General features: G+C 44.5%; 1 protein-coding gene across 3 annotated transcripts; it reads right to left on the bottom strand.

Moving 5' to 3' along the window:
* Positions 1 to 216: 216 nt before the first annotated feature.
* LOC109736585 (endoribonuclease Dicer homolog 1) lies at positions 217 to 14,686 on the bottom strand. 3 transcript variants are annotated; one of them, XM_073497161.1, is made up of 20 exons: positions 14,672 to 14,686; positions 10,226 to 11,364; positions 10,023 to 10,136; positions 7,634 to 7,844; positions 7,119 to 7,513; positions 6,819 to 7,041; positions 6,500 to 6,672; positions 6,281 to 6,403; positions 5,953 to 6,113; positions 5,637 to 5,867; positions 5,399 to 5,549; positions 4,835 to 5,011; positions 4,538 to 4,699; positions 4,360 to 4,455; positions 3,651 to 4,273; positions 3,416 to 3,516; positions 3,034 to 3,233; positions 1,590 to 2,501; positions 1,239 to 1,403; positions 217 to 1,144 (listed from the first exon to the last, which is right to left on the bottom strand). In XM_073497161.1, the coding sequence occupies exons 2-20, from the start codon at positions 11,345 to 11,347 to the stop codon at positions 584 to 586; spliced, it is 5,901 nt and encodes a 1,966-aa protein (XP_073353262.1). In that variant the 5' UTR covers positions 11,348 to 11,364; positions 14,672 to 14,686; the 3' UTR covers positions 217 to 583. The 3 variants fall into 3 exon arrangements, with proteins under 3 accessions (XP_073353262.1, XP_045083971.1, XP_073353261.1); XM_045228036.2 differs by lacking the exon at positions 14,672 to 14,686 and adding an exon at positions 11,461 to 11,902; XM_073497160.1 differs by lacking the exon at positions 14,672 to 14,686 and adding an exon at positions 11,497 to 11,901.
* Between the last annotated feature and the right edge of the window lie 882 nt (positions 14,687 to 15,568).

The raw sequence follows: 15,568 nt of genomic DNA, 5'->3' as shown, positions 1-15,568 counted from the left end.
ACCAATCGTACGTGGACGTTGCACCATATGTTGTCAGTTTCGAGATATGTTAGTGTTCCTCCTTCAATTGGTCAACTGAAATCTAGTTTCAGTATCTCTATATGGCCGATTGCCTCGGAATGGAGTTCTTATGGTCTTCAATTAATTTCTACTGCGACCAGCAATCGTTTAGCAGTATGAAAATGAAAGCGCCGAATAATCCATGGCGTGACAGGGTAAGGGTAAATTCCACAGATTTCTACTATTGGATCAATCATCTAATGCATGTTTGCAAGTTATATAATACAGTACAATAGAATAAGAGGGCTCCACTTGTCTATCCTATATCAGACTACCCTTTCTGCTGTTGCAGACTCCTATTTATCCCGCCTCACCAGTAAGTAAATAAATCTCTAATGACATCCAGCGGCCTCAACTAGGTTGGTAAAAGTATCGTCTGCTCTCACTATCACCTCTGCCTGTCTATCTATCTTCTTATTAGCCAGAGCTGAAGAGCACTGAATGGGTAATGAATCTATGCTGTGTAAAAATGCCGAATGTCTCTCAACAACACCACAATGATCGCCAACAACACTAATAGCTATCACTTCTTGCCGTCAGGCTTATCCGGGAAACTTCGATTCAGAAGCTCGAGGAGAAGCATGGCGGCAGAGTCCTTGGCCTTCTTCACGCTCGGCATCGGCTCTCCGACACACTCATCGGTCCATCCACAATCGGACGTATTCACTCTGACCGCATACACAAATCTTTTAGCATGAGCAGGGCCGCCCTCGTTTATGCACCTGTACTGTGGCATTGGCCACTGCCTTCTCAAGCAAGTGTCGTTCAGGGTCTGCCTGGTGAACCCAGCATTGTTCTTATCACCGTCCTTTTCGGTCTCTTTCTTTGCTGCGGTTTCCTTGTCCTTCAGGACCACAAGTGCATTCCTCGCCGCCAACTTCTGTGCCATTTTCTTCTGGGGATTCTGAGCTACACCAATCTGAACACCATCAACAAAGACTTCAACAGTAGCTACATTGCCTGCCCGGGATGCTTTGTATTCTAAGCCTTCTGCTTGTTGCTGGCACCGTTCTTGGAGCTCCCTAATTGGATGCATCGGAAGGGTCTCTGGCGTTACCAGAGGTTCAAGGAGCGGTTGGAACACCTGGTGCAAAATAAGTGCAGTTTGTTTCAAGCTTCCTCCAAATTAGGTTGCTTTTCTATCAAGAAAGTTTATCTAGAATATCTAAAATAAATACCTTCCAGACTGCCGAGGTGTCATACCCACTATCCAGGAATACTGCCCCAGCAATAGACTCAATAATGTCTCCAAGAACTTTAGGAGCCTTGCAGTCCCCTAGTCCAAAAGAATTGAAACCTGATTTTGAAATCTCTTCTCGGACATCCTTCACGAACTCCCGAATCTTCAGAAGATTGGAAGAAAATAGTCAGCATTGCTTGAAACTTCAGTTCTATCAACAGTGTCTTGTTTCCTATGTACTCCCTCTGTAAACTAATATAAGAGCGTTTAGATTACTAAAGTAGTGATCTAAACGCTCTTATATTAGTTTACGGAGGGAGTACTACATAAAGAAAAGAGTATGGCAAACCTGTTTCTCCAGTGCAGATGATCCATGGCGAAGATGTCCGTGCAGCTTACGTCTAACTGCAACCCTTGCAAAGTTTTCATTATTAACAGCTGCAGCTCTCAGGTCAGTCAAGCGACCTGGAGGTAGATCAGTATATGTAAAAAATAGATGCTTTGTGATGAGATGATCCAACACAGCATCACCAACAAATTCCAGCCGCTGGTAACAGGAAACACCAGAAGATGGCCTGGATGCATGCGTTATAGCCTCAATAAGAAAACCTTTATTCTGGAATTTCATACCCAAGACGCCTTCCAATGTCTCAAAGTCAATGCCTTTCAATATGCTCTCAGGTATATTATATGGCTTCGGAGGAGGGATCTCTTGAGGATCCAACTCAGCATGAATCCCAATCCACCTCATCAGGTGGTTTGCAGCAATTTTCCCTCCTGCTACATAATAGACCCCAATAAGTGCTTCAACGACATCTGCTAGAGTCTTGCTTGAGAGAACACGATAGCAGCTAGAATCTCCGTCAATTTCACCCTCCTCTTGAATGCTATCTGTGTAGTCATCATCATAATCCTTCTGTACTTCATTACCAGGTATTGACCCCTCACCAAAGATGGACGGTTCAGATTCTCTCGTCTCCTCATCAAATACAGGTAGTACTCCTGGAGCTGCCCATCTTGATGGGGCAAACCGATCTGCTTGAATATACGATTGAAGAGTTTTATTCAGGGCAAATTGGTAGAGGACCATGTTACTGACCATCTGCTGTCGCATCCTTGTAAGCTGTCCCTCATGCTTCTGAGGATATTTTAGGAAAAGGAATCTACTCACAACCCATTTCAGGTATGCATCACCCAGTAACTCTGCTCTTTCATAGCAGAATGTTTCCTGGCATGATGCAGCAGTCAAGGCTTCTAATATCTGCCATGAACCCCAACAAGCTTTAGTATGAATTAACAAACACAAGTTCTCATTTATTTAATATTAAGAAAATCATTTGGCTCTTCTGCAGTGAGACAGAGAGAATAAGGAAGGAGTCTCTTGGGAAACATGCCAAATACACCCTACATTATAGATTGACTATGCTACCCCGTAAATGTAAATTGTATCGATAAATATTTACATTTGTGCCAGCATTTACGATGACTTCCTATGATATAAAAATAACAATAAAACACGTAACCTTGTGGTACTCCATGTATCCCACCTCACTTTAGGTATCTCTATATCATGTTCTATCAATTCTTATTACAGGACCTACCAAAGCCATAGCCACAATAAAGCTACGTGTATCGTGCATCTCACGTGGTATTCATCAAACTTAACATCCAACTAGACGGTAGGAATGTAATATAAGAGAGGAAATGTAAGGATCTAATGTACCGAAGCATTCTACCGGGACGCATTACAATATTTTCTTAAAGTTTGGGGCAATCAAAGATGTTGAGAGTACCTTAACTGCAGGAACAGGATAATCAATTGTTTCCTTCAATTGAACTGCAAGAAGCATACTCTCAACCCTTCTCATTATCGATGGCAACCTTTGAGCTCCACGAATAAGTGATCCAGGAAGTGGGTGCACAAGGCAAAGTTCAGGTGGTAAATACACATAGTATGTTTTGTCAACGTTCTCCGAAAAGTCACCTTCTCTAGCTGCAAAACAAGAGCCAATTACTCATCACTGCATGACCACAATACTCACATCTGGGTTCACAAAAATAGTAGCACAAAGTTCGACATAAAAACCATCCAACTTGTGGTTATTCCATGAGAGTTTCTTTAATTAATAAATATCAAGATTCGTTGGGCATGTTCAGGATGGGGCTCGGAAATACCTTCAGAATGCTCAAATCTAGGAGACAGAAGATTCTTGCAATAGGAAACACCACGTGCACGTATAAGAGGTTGTTTCTTATACACTAGCTCCACACCATATCTGAGATCAAATAACACAATGAGTCACAATGTGCTGCCACAAAATTGCTTATAGAGACTAAAGTAAGGCAGGATTCTCTGAAATAAAAAGGGTACTAATCTTGCTTTTCAGCATTTAAGAAAATGTTGTCTTACTTCTGCTTGTAGTAATCGGCATATGAGCTATATTCCAAAGGCCCCAGGTAGCCTTCCTTCCTAGGAAATGAATTCTCTGCATTCATGTTATAGCAAATACAGTCCACATAGAACCGCTTTCCTGAGTGGGCAGCAGTGACAACCATTCCAGAAAGATCTTTAGCATCCCAGCATGAATCTGCCATGAACAACTTGCCTTGATTCTGATAGTCACTTGAATAACCTCTATCACGAGAAGGAACTAATCCAGATGCTTTGACAATATCAAAGTCAGCAATGGCTCCTCTAATACCATAAGTCGGATGTGCCTTCTGTCCAAAAGCAGTTCCATTACGCAATTTTCCAAACCCATACTCTCTCTTATCTCCACCAAGTGTCCTCTCATTGGTGCCTAGGTAGACATCTGGTCGTGCCTTCTGAAGTGGATTATTCCAGGCATCAGTATTCACAATGTTGTTGACTAAAGTCCAATCGATCTCTCTTAAAGCATCTGTACACTTCTCAGCTCCTACAGGGACAAACAGGTATGCTTTTGCTGGATCCCACGGTGTAGTTGAGGGATCAACATCAACATCAAGGACTATGCTCATGAGCCTAACATGAAAGCCCTTCAGCAGAACCAGCTGCAATCACAAAAGTAGGGTATTAGCTACACTAACCCAAAACGCTTAGAATGAATATTTACTTGGAATTTCTCAAGCAGATCAACCTGACTTTCTGTAACTTCAATTGGTCCACGGAATACAAGAGATGCCTTTGTTATCATTGTCCTGGCAACAAAGAGATCCATTGGCGTCGATAGAACCTGAAAAAATCAGAAGAAGAAAAAATGGTTAGTTCACAGCATTCTACTCAAGTTTCAGGATATTCCAGATGATGGAACATACCTCTGCATCCAGCTCACTGCCAAAAATAATAGAAAAATTCGAAAGTTGTGCAAGGGAAGGGTCCTTAGATGTCCCTACGTCCACACAATTCACAGAATACATATACAACTTAATAAATTGAGTGCTTTGGCAGCCATCTCTTCCACATAAAATCCATTCTCCCTGTCACAGAAAAAATATCCATCAGAATGAGATTGGAGGATAATCTCGGGTCGTGCCAGAGAGTGCAAATGCACTGTCCAGACCAGTTCCTGTTTGTATGCAGAGAGATAATGAGCGAGGAAGCAAATAACTTACTCTCAAAATTTCAGCAACACCTTCAGGATAAAACTCTCTATGGCGTGCCGTTCCAGGGAGTGGATCACCTTCATTCTGTTCGGTCTTCTCTCCTTCTCCACTTCCTCTATCAGGTAAAAGCATATCTGTGAAGGCATTCATCTCATGCAGCTTCTTACAGGCAGCCAAACAAACAGCCTGCACGAAAAAACAAGTGATATTCATGCAACTGATGGCACACGTCATAAATGATATCAAGGGAGCATGTCAGGTAAGGAACCAGCCTTAAAATAGGATAATCAGAACACAAATCTCAGTCACTAACTCACTATATCAACTATGAATGTTGTAGATCAAGGTGGATTGTCCATATCACTAAATTTGTAGGAGGCTATAAGAGTGAAAAGGGATTACTTGATGGGGATTTTTGAAAAAATATTGGTGGCCTTTAGCATTTGGTGTGAACCGTCGAGGTCCAACCCAATGGCTAAGGTTGCCAGTTCAAATCATTTTAAGGCCAGTTCTTATCTGATATATTCCCTTGACAACGACAAAGTATTTCTATTGCAATGAAACCATCATTACTTGTTGTGCCAGACGAATTGAGCCGCATATAGGACCCTCAAGTTTCTCAAATGGAGCATTACAGGGAAGTTGAAGTTTGCAAGAATACTCCATGGAATCCCCTGGCTTCTCATGTTTTTGCATAATAAATTCTGGACGAAGAATTGAGTACCTGCAAGTGCAAAACTTAGGATGCATATGTGATCTTCGCACTCGAAGGAACTGGTACACTTAATAAAATGACAAGAATTATATGCACCTGTCACTTGGTAGCTGTGAACAGTAAAAATGTACGAGCCCAACTGCAGAATTCAAGCTGACAACAGCACCTGTTGATTCGACCTGATACATCGAATCAGGTGATGTATCAATGGAATTTAGCAGAGTACCATCAAGATGACTGAGATCAGTTCTTTCTATAGCCTCTTTTCTCAACGTCTCCTCACTATTTCGAGCATTCCTCAAGAAAGTTTCATGTGCCAGATTTCCCCTGGAGAAATCAATTTATAAGCCAATAGAGTAGGAACGAGCTAATCCCAAAAATATATATATGTGTGTGTGGGTGTGGTGGATACCTTTCAACCATCAATATGTAGTCAGATCCAGGCTTTCTTGCACGACCACGAGACTGTACGTAGGCCAAGACCGTCTTTGCAAGGTCAAAGCGAATGACAACATTGCACTGTCGAATATCAAGTCCTTCCTCAGCAACACTAGTCGCAACTAACAGCGTAACCTGCAAACCAGTTCCAGATTTATAACTCATCTAATGGATATGTATTCTAGATGTAATAACTTTGTAAAATCTATATTACAAATGAATCATGCAAGGTAAAACCTAGTTAACATTAGGCTTACAGCTGAAATAGTGATCAAATATAATTATGCTACTAAGAGACATACTCGGCCATCACGAAATTTTGCAATGGTATCCTGCATTTGGCTTGTGCGCATCTCTTGATTGTTGTTATGACCTATCAAGCTTGCACATCGGATAAAGCTTAAAGATGGAAGCTCTGCAAGCACCTGTTAGGTGAATCGAGGAAAAAGAATTGGACGATGTACAAAGGATCCATACACAACAAAACCACATAAATGGGAAAACAACAACAGCATGTTAACCTTAGGAAGAACTAATGCCGTGACAACTCGCTCCACAAAGATGATAGCACGGAAATCGTCAGTATGCTGATACTTGAGAAGGATTTTGATTAAAGCCTGCACCCTAGGGGTAACTTTCCCATCTGCCACGGCAGCTCCGATGACCTCATCGACATGTTCACCTACAGAAACAGCTGACAAAAAGGACAGCAATAGAAGAGAGTGAGATATACTATCAAGTCAACTAATGGATAAAGATAATGATGAAATAAATGGTGCAAAATTACAGAACGAAACTGCATGGAGAGAGAGGAAGTGGCTGGTTTTGCCAAAGTAATACCATGGCTATCAGGCAGCTCCCCGTCTTCAAGTTCACTTGGGTTGTGATTTTCAGTGTTATGCATCTCAACATCATTCGTCTCGCTTTTCACTGCAGCTCCCTCAGTCAACTGGCAGTGCAATAAATCAACAACCTTCTTTAAATGCGACTCTTGAAACTTCACATCAACCTGATAGTTTGCCCTTTCATCATTCTGCAATACTGTCAAAAAGGACTGTGCAACCTGAAATCATGTATAAGCGAACTGTCAGAAATATGTGACAATTAACAACATGCCATTGTTGAATATCAAGCGAATACCTTATAAGCACACCATTGTCCTAGTTCACCTAAAGCATAATTTATAGCTCTCAACTTCTGGATTAAATTAGCTGCACCATCACTTTCTGTACGCTCAGAAACACCATAGACAAGGCGCAGCTCATCTCTAGACCCAGCATCCCTGGCTCCCATAAACTGCCACTTTGTTCTCTTAGAGCTACAGAGTGCAGCTTCTTCAACAGCAGCTTCCATTTGTTTGATCTGCTCATGCAGGGAACAAAGGGTGGCTGCTTTGTCATATTGGACAACAACTTCAAAAGGCATGGGGACATGTTTCTCAAGCTCTTTCCGATCTTTGATAGTACAAACAATGGAATCCAGTTTACTCTCAAGATTTCTTATCTTGATGGCACAATCTTCTTGGCTAGTGACTCCTGTGCAGATAATAGTATAAATAGCATGAGAAAAACAAGAAGATGAATTCTACACATGGAATGGTGAGTGAAAAAATGAAAAAGGGAAAAGGTAGCAGGAGAAAAAGAGCAGAGCAGTACCCTTTAGGTTGACAGGAGAAGCTGTCATACCAAAAACAACTGGTCTCTTATCCTTCGGAGTTGTGTGATAAAATTCTGACATCACTAGAGAATATGGATGTTTTTTCACTGCATGATGGCACTCGTCTAAAATTAAAAGATGTATGGCATCCATTTTAATGATACTGTGCCTGAGGATGTTTAACAAAATTTGAGCTGTCATAACTAGTACCTGCATGAAAGGGCTCTGTTTAATGTAAGTGAATCACACATGGTATTCAGTACAGTGCGGTTATTTAGTTTGCAACTGTAAAGCGCAAAATTGTTTCCATAGATGGATGTGCATCATGCACACACTGTGCAAATATGCAGTAAGTTGAGAGGTACTTCCTCCGTCCGGATACACTCATTTCAGCGACAGTTAATTCCGGACGGAGGTTGTACTAAACACACACTATTTCCAATCAAATATGTAAATGCACAATGCTAAGCATTGCAGATGCAATTTAAAAAGACATACTTTTGCTAAAAATAATAATTACGGTTGATTGGAAACATAGTCTATTCCAAAGGCAGTTTATATCAGGCAAGAAATATGATCAGCATGCAGTCTTTCCCCATACGATCCTCTCTAGATACAATGAACGAGCAGCAATTCCTATCCAGCAGCTTCATTTTTTCTTTTTAAGGCCCCGTTCGCTTCACAGGTTTCCAAACCTTTCCAAAGGAATCCTCGATTCCACGGGTTATTTTTCCTTTGATGCGTTCGTCTCAAAGGAACTAGCTACAGTATACCAGAGGAAAGGCTCGCCAGCAGTGTCGATTTCACAGGAATCTTCGCATCCACCCTGACCACTTTTTGTTGGCGGAAGCCAGAGGCAGCCATAGAAAAGGTGAATAAAATATACTATAACAAAGCATGCTGTGAGATGTTAGAGAAGAAGAAAACTAGCTTTTGTTTGAGTTTTTTTTTAGTTGAAAGAAGAACTAGCTGGAATGAATATAAAATATTCTAATAGCTACCGCTGGTGTGTGATTAGCAGTGGGACTTCCTGGGCTCTTTCTTCGTCCACCGAACGCAAGTCTTCGTTCATTCCTAATTTTCAGTTCTTCCGTGTTGTACTTGGACTCATTCCCTATTCTTGCAATTTTTTACATTCCTATGGTTCAGAATCCTTCAAAGAGAACGGGGCCTAAGCAGTGCCCTATAAAACAATTCTCTTTTCCTATCCAACAACTTCATTCTACTTCTAAAGCAGTATCCTATAAACAATTATTGTTTCCTATTCAGTAGTTCTTCTTTTTTATTTCTAAGTGGTATCCTATAGAACAATTCTCTTTCCTATCCAACAGCAGCTCCATTTTTACCTATTAGGCAGTATCCAATAGTTACTACTGAGGTCGCAATAAAAAGGTCATGACTACAAATGAAGAATGTGCTGACAGAAGTGATGTATATGTGAACATATTGGTCAACAAAAATCTAGAGAAGATATGGAGATTATATATGGGATACATACACCAATGCAATTGCAGTAAATAAATAAAAAATGTAAGTAACTGACCAATTAACAGCATCATTAACCATAACCTAAAAAGCACCAATGCTTCAAAGTCCGCTGTATCCACATATAAATGTGTGTGATACACGATACACCAGATATGTGTGTCCCCATTTTCTGATTAAAATAAATAAATGACGAAACGCCGCCAGGACACCGTCGATATGTCGGGGACACGAGAATGGCGCAGCCCAGTAAAGCCCAACTACTAACCACAACAGACAGCTCTCCTCCCGTGCTATGCAATCAAAGATTGGATCGAGCGCATGACTGAGCCTGGGCATCATTTCCGACGCCTCCATCGCCTGGAGCCAAGCAAAGCAAGGTAACTTCCCCTGTTCCCGAATCCCCTGCTCTCCTCTGGTATGGGAATGCTTGCTTCGTTGCTTGTGTGCGTGCAGCGTGCTGGCTGGCTGCTGCAATTGAAGTATTGATTGCTGTAGCCTATAGTTATTGCTGGTGCTGGCTGGCTGCTACAGTTGAAGTGTTGATTCCAAATACAGAGGGATTTGAGGCAATTGAGGGCATGAAAAGAGGCACGGAGACAGCAAATGGGGCAATATTTGATCTCATGTGATATCTCAAAATTATTCTGTCTTTTATTACATGGTTTTTTATTAATTATTCTCTATCGCCTATGACTGTTTCTAGAAATTGCCTTATCCCTTGTCCCCGCTTCAATATCCCCGTGGCTGTCCCCGTATTGATGCTTGCTAGAGCATAACCAGAGTGATCTTGTTCCAAACGATATATAGATTTAAGCAAATGTTTAGCATAGAACTGGGTCACTGGCCATTATACACGGCAATAAGAACAGTATGGAAGGGGATGAAAAATAGAAGGATGACCTGTTTCGAATCAAACTCCCGCTGCCACTTTCTAGCATCCCAGAAATCCTGACCCATCTCTCCACAGTAGTGCCCAACCCGATAGCCAGTCCTCTCACGTATCACCTCAGCTTGCTGCAATTTCAGCAACAACACGGTTACACCCACAAAATTGGAAACCTTAATCACTGAAAGCCCAGTCGTGTATGTAATGTATGTACTACCTGATACACAAGAGGCACCTTGGGAACCAAGAACACGGCAAGTATTTTCCTGTTCTCCTTCATCATTTTGTCACATATGCTTTTGATGAGCAGCACAGCAATGAGGGTCTTCCCCGCGCCGGTCTCGAGGAAGGCTATGGTGTTCCTGCTCTTTGCTTGCTCAAGCACCTCCAACTGGTAATGTCTCGCCTGCTCCTCGGCGAGAGGCTTCTCCTTCTGGGCGGAAGCCGCCTTATCCGCCTCTGCATTCTTCTCCACGGAGCCTCCGCTCTGTGTCCTGGCACGCTTTCCCTCGCGCTCAGACTCCTGCTCCCAGGTGCCAGGGCGGAACACCATCTTGCCGCCGCGGTCCCGCTCCCAGAACCCTCGAGCCTCGCGCCGGTGGGCAGGGTTACTGTCGCGGTCGCGCTTGCGGGGCCTGTCGACGAAGTCGCGCCTCCCACGCCGTTCCTCCCAAGCACGCGAGGGCGGCGGCAGCATCGGGCGCCGCCGCGAATCAGGGCGCGGCTCCCCGTGAGCCCCAGGGGCGAGGCGAGGACGCTTCCCGTCTCTCCACTCCCCGCTGCGGCCGCCGTTCGTGGAACCGCCGTGCGACTCCCTTCTCGTCTCCCTCCTTGGGTCGACGCTTCTCGTCTCCTTCCTCGGCTCGACGATTCTCGTCTCCCTCCTCGGCTCGACGGCCTGGCTCCTCTGCCCCGAGCCCACCACCGCCACAGCATTGTCGACCACAGCCGCAGCAGCAGCCTCCTGCACCCGCTCCGCTGGCGGCGGGGGAGGCACAGGCTGAGACGGCGGCGGCTGCGGCGCGGGGGCGGGGGCGCTCTCGTCGTTGATGCTCTCGAGTATCCGGTCGATCTCGTCGACCAAGCCGTCTTCGACGCCGCAGTCCATGGCGGGCAAGAGCCCCGGGTCGAAATCCGCGGACGCGAAGTCGATGCCGCAGTCCATGGCGGGCAAGGGCATGAGCCCCGGGGCGAAGTCGATGCCGCCGCTGTCCATGGCGGGGCCGAAGTCGGCGGACGCGGCGAAGTCGAAGAGCAGCGACGGGTCGTCCTCGTCCTCGCACGCGTCGTACCAGTAGGACACCGCCCCCGGCTGCTCGCCTCCGCCGCCTCCCGCCATCTCCCCCGCAGCTGCAGCTGCGACCAGAGCGAACCAATCGTCACACACAACTAGCACATCAATCAATGAATCAATCAGAGAGCCATGAGCAGCAGAAGAATCGGAAAACAAACAGGGGAGGGGAGGGGGGGAACGAATGTTGGCACTACTGCTGCTGCTCTGTGACGCTGGCGGCGCGGCGGGAGCTCCGGTAGAGGGCGGTGGCGGTGGCGAGAGAGCGGAAGAGAAAGAGGCGGTGATAAACCGTACGAATCACGCAATCGAACCCATCGAGTGGGGGATGGGAGATGCGAATGCGATTCCGATATGGGGGACGGCGACCGGTCTCGATCCGATTCGATTCGACGGTGTATCAACGCTACTCTTTCTCTTCTCCCTCTCTGCTGATCTCCACTCCTCTCTCTCTCTCTCTCCGATATGAGGCGAGGCGAGGCGAGAGAGATGGGGGGAGGAGGAGGACGGAGCTCGGAGGAGGAGGATCGCGAATTAATGGACGCGAGCCCTTGCGGCCAGGAGCGGTGTCCCGCCGACGCGCGGGGCCCCCGGGCCTAGCTAGGGCAGCCGCGACCGCGCGGCCCGAAGCACCCCGCCCGACCCCTCGCGTGGGGCCCACCCGTCAGGGCTTGTTGTTGTTTGCCCTGGCCCTGAGCGACGCCGCGAGGCCAAGGGAGTGGGTGCCCGTGTCAGTCTCTTTCCCCTGTCCCGTGCTCCAGCCACCACGGCAACTACTCCTGATACATTTTCACTCAGAAAACAACTACTCTTGCAGTTTTTGATGCGCTGCAAATTCAATTTCAGTACATTCTTCCATCGACCTTCGTAGGTGAGACTTTGAGGACGTGACGGCTATGCTCCACGGTACTGCCCCTAGTACTACTTCATCATCAGAGTTAATTAAGTTTAGTAGATAGGAAAAGGAGCAAGTGAGTGAGTCCCAATGCACGGAGCATCAAGTTCCAAAGGTCGTTGCATGTGCTACTACGTGCTCGACCATCTCCGCGACACCACACGACGCGTGCGTGCAAAGATAAGCAGATGCTTTGCCGGCACAGGCACTCCGTCCGTAGATAGAACCGAACCTGGCCGCTTCAGGCCAGTCCGTCCATCCATAAAATGAGAGAAAAGAAAAATGAAACAAAAACGCGTCTAGGTTCGCTCGTTCGTTCGTTCAACGGAAGCGCCTTCTCGAACCCGAGCAGAATACGTGACGGTGCGCACAGTGATAGGACACAGGACAGGGACGGACAGTGAGTGTGAAAGACGGTGAGGAAAGGCTGCCACCGCTGTGTGAGTGTCAGCGTGTCACCTCCCGTCTGGAGACGAACCTACCCCGATTGATGCCGCCCGTCTGCGCGCGGTACAGCAGGTGAGTGCTCGCCTTGCCTGCCTGCCCTTCTCTTGCCCTTCTCTCTCTCGCTGACAGTGGTGGCTCGAGTGAGTGACTGACCGAAGAGCAATGATATTTACGGCGTCCCGACAGGGGCATGCGTCCGCTGCCTGCCCGGGAATCCTGCACGGTTGTTGTGCCTTTAAGGCGGTGCCCGCACCGGATCCCGTGCCCTACGCACAGCACCGGGCAGTGTTGGTCGTCGACTCGTGGTCGTGGTGAACGATTCCGTTCGGGCCATGCACTTTTCCGCAACTTTTTCTACAGTATTTATTTGTTCGGATTCACGCTGTCTGACAAACTTCGTTCGTTTTTCGCAAAAAAAAAAGAGACAAACTTCGTTCGTGCACTCGACCACTTCGTTCGTGTCGGCCGGAAGCCATGGGAGGGGGATTCTGAGGAGTTTATATAGGTTGTGTGCCCAAAATCCATTTTGGAGGCTCATCTCCGTGGAGGCCGGTTTTTGAAACATTCAAAGATTATCAAAATTCATATTTTTAGACTTCAAAAATTTCTGAAAAATATATAGATTTACATGGAGGCATAATGCATAAGTGTGTAAATTTTCAGGACAAAATACGTTAAAATGATAGTTGTGCAAAAGAAAACAAATATGTGGCTTTTTTAACACACGATACTATTCAGCCTCTCAGGCCATGGATTTGTTTTTTTATACATACCACATTTCAAGGTATTTCATCCTAAAATTTTACGCACATACACATAACATCCTTGTTTACTTGTACAATTTTCTTTAAAAAAATTGAACCTTAAATGTTTGAATTTTGTTTTTCTTTTCAAAAAGCTTGGAGGCCGAGAGCCAAAACGCCTAACTCGTTGTGTGCATATTACAGTACTTACGAAAAGCTTTATTTATTGTTGCAAGAAAACAGATTGCATATTACGGTACTTATGAAAGCTTTATTTATTGTTGCAAAGCCACATCCGTTTATATTCATGGTGTCCTGGGTGTAAGTGTTTGTGTGAGAGATATTGGTGTTAGTTGACCCCGGGCACACACTATGGCTCTGCCCATTATTACCAAAGGAAGATTTTCATTAAAATCTCTTATGAAAGATCCATGTGAAGCATACAAAATATATACCTTTTTTACGAGCAATTATATCTCAACTATGTGTGTTTTTTGTGTTGTTCTTACAATCCAGAGTACCAGGGATGATTGTGCTAGTATTTTAATGTGCAGTAACTTTCCAAAGTAACTTTCCATGTGAGAGTGAGGACATAATGATTATCCTTTTTGGTTGAAATTGGTCTTATATTACCTTTTAACGTTTAGATGTTTTGTGTCTACTACTATTTTTCGAAAAGGGCGCTTTATTACTTAAAAGGTTTATTGTCTACCTTTTTGTCCACTACTATGCAGACAAAAAAAAATAAACACAAGCAACATGACGTATATATGTCCATTTTGATTGAAAATGGTTGTGATTTTATACCAAGGTGTCTAGAAGCTATCATACTATATTATTTCTTATTGCCAAATAGACGAATAGTTTTTCATGACTAGTTCTAGAAGTTATTATTATACTTATTCTCCTTGCCAACTAGAGGACTATTTTTTCATGACTACGTCTAGAAGTTGTTTTATTATATTAATTTCCCTTGCCAAACAAAGGACTATTTTTCATGACTAGATCTAGAAGTTATATTTATTAAACTGATACTGCTTGCAAAATAGAGAACTAAATTTTCATGACTATCTCCACGTAGATAGGTTATACATTTCCTTACATCCCTGAGCTACAAAACCACGGTATATCCATGTGGATGATAGCATTCAACTAGAACTTACCAAATAGACAACACATTAAAAAAATACAATCGATTAGATCTAAAATGGAGCACCAAGGGTTTGAAAAAATAAGCAAAACTCGGACTAACGAGCACAAATCAAGGGGGGGGGGGGGGTTATTTACCTCTAGGTATGGAGAGGGGTCAAAATTCCACGAAAATAATTCCTTTCGAGATATTCTAGAGAGATCTGGAGGGGGAGATCCGCCGCTCTCTATTCTTTTGGGCCTAGAGGAAGATGACTCATGTGTGGGGGTTGCGAGTCAGCTGAGCCCCACACGCACCCATTTATCTATTTAGGGTCATAAAGCCAAGGACCCTAGCATTCCGCTTTTTGGCCGAAACGCAACCCCCTCTGGTGTTTCAGCTAGGCCACATCGGTCTCGTGTCATGATTGGCCGGGACGGGCTAAGTGTCAAACATCATTGGCCATGATGTTTCGGTGTGAAATCCAAACGACAACCTAGCATTTGAAAAAATATTGAGGTTAACTACACTTTTTAGATTGGGTCATTTCATACTAAAAATCTCAAAGATGCCAATTTTGTGATTTATCGTATGTCAAAAAGCAATGTGATACTGTTTGAAGCTTGGGTGAGAGTAAAGGATCTCCCGTTAGATAAAAGGACTAAACCCTTTGATCAAGCATCATGGAAATGGCTTGGGGAGGTGATCAAGGTGGATGTTGAGAAAGATGGGACCAAGAGGGGGGAGCAACTTCGAGTTAGAGCAAAATTCTCTATTTTGAACCATTAGTTGTGGGCATCTATTGGTTGTCTTCACTTTTGCTTTGATTGTGAGAGGCTAGTCCATGAGGATAGCACTTGTGATCCTCTGAAGAATGCTTCGTCTCAATGGGGCTAGTGGCTACGGGCCGCTCCTAGAAGGAGCAAGCCATAAAGGACACAACACAACGACAATCACTGTCATCCGGCAACTTCAGCAATAGGAGTGCAAGATCTACTGAGAGCGACTATGATATGGCACTCGGGACTATAACACTAGGTGTAATAACAATATCA

This window comes from Aegilops tauschii, chromosome 4, assembly GCF_002575655.3.
Source record: "Aegilops tauschii subsp. strangulata cultivar AL8/78 chromosome 4, Aet v6.0, whole genome shotgun sequence".
Lineage (NCBI taxonomy): Eukaryota > Viridiplantae > Streptophyta > Magnoliopsida > Poales > Poaceae > Aegilops > Aegilops tauschii.
Note: the sequence above shows the minus strand (reverse complement) of the source record. Positions and strands in the feature narration are given on the sequence as shown.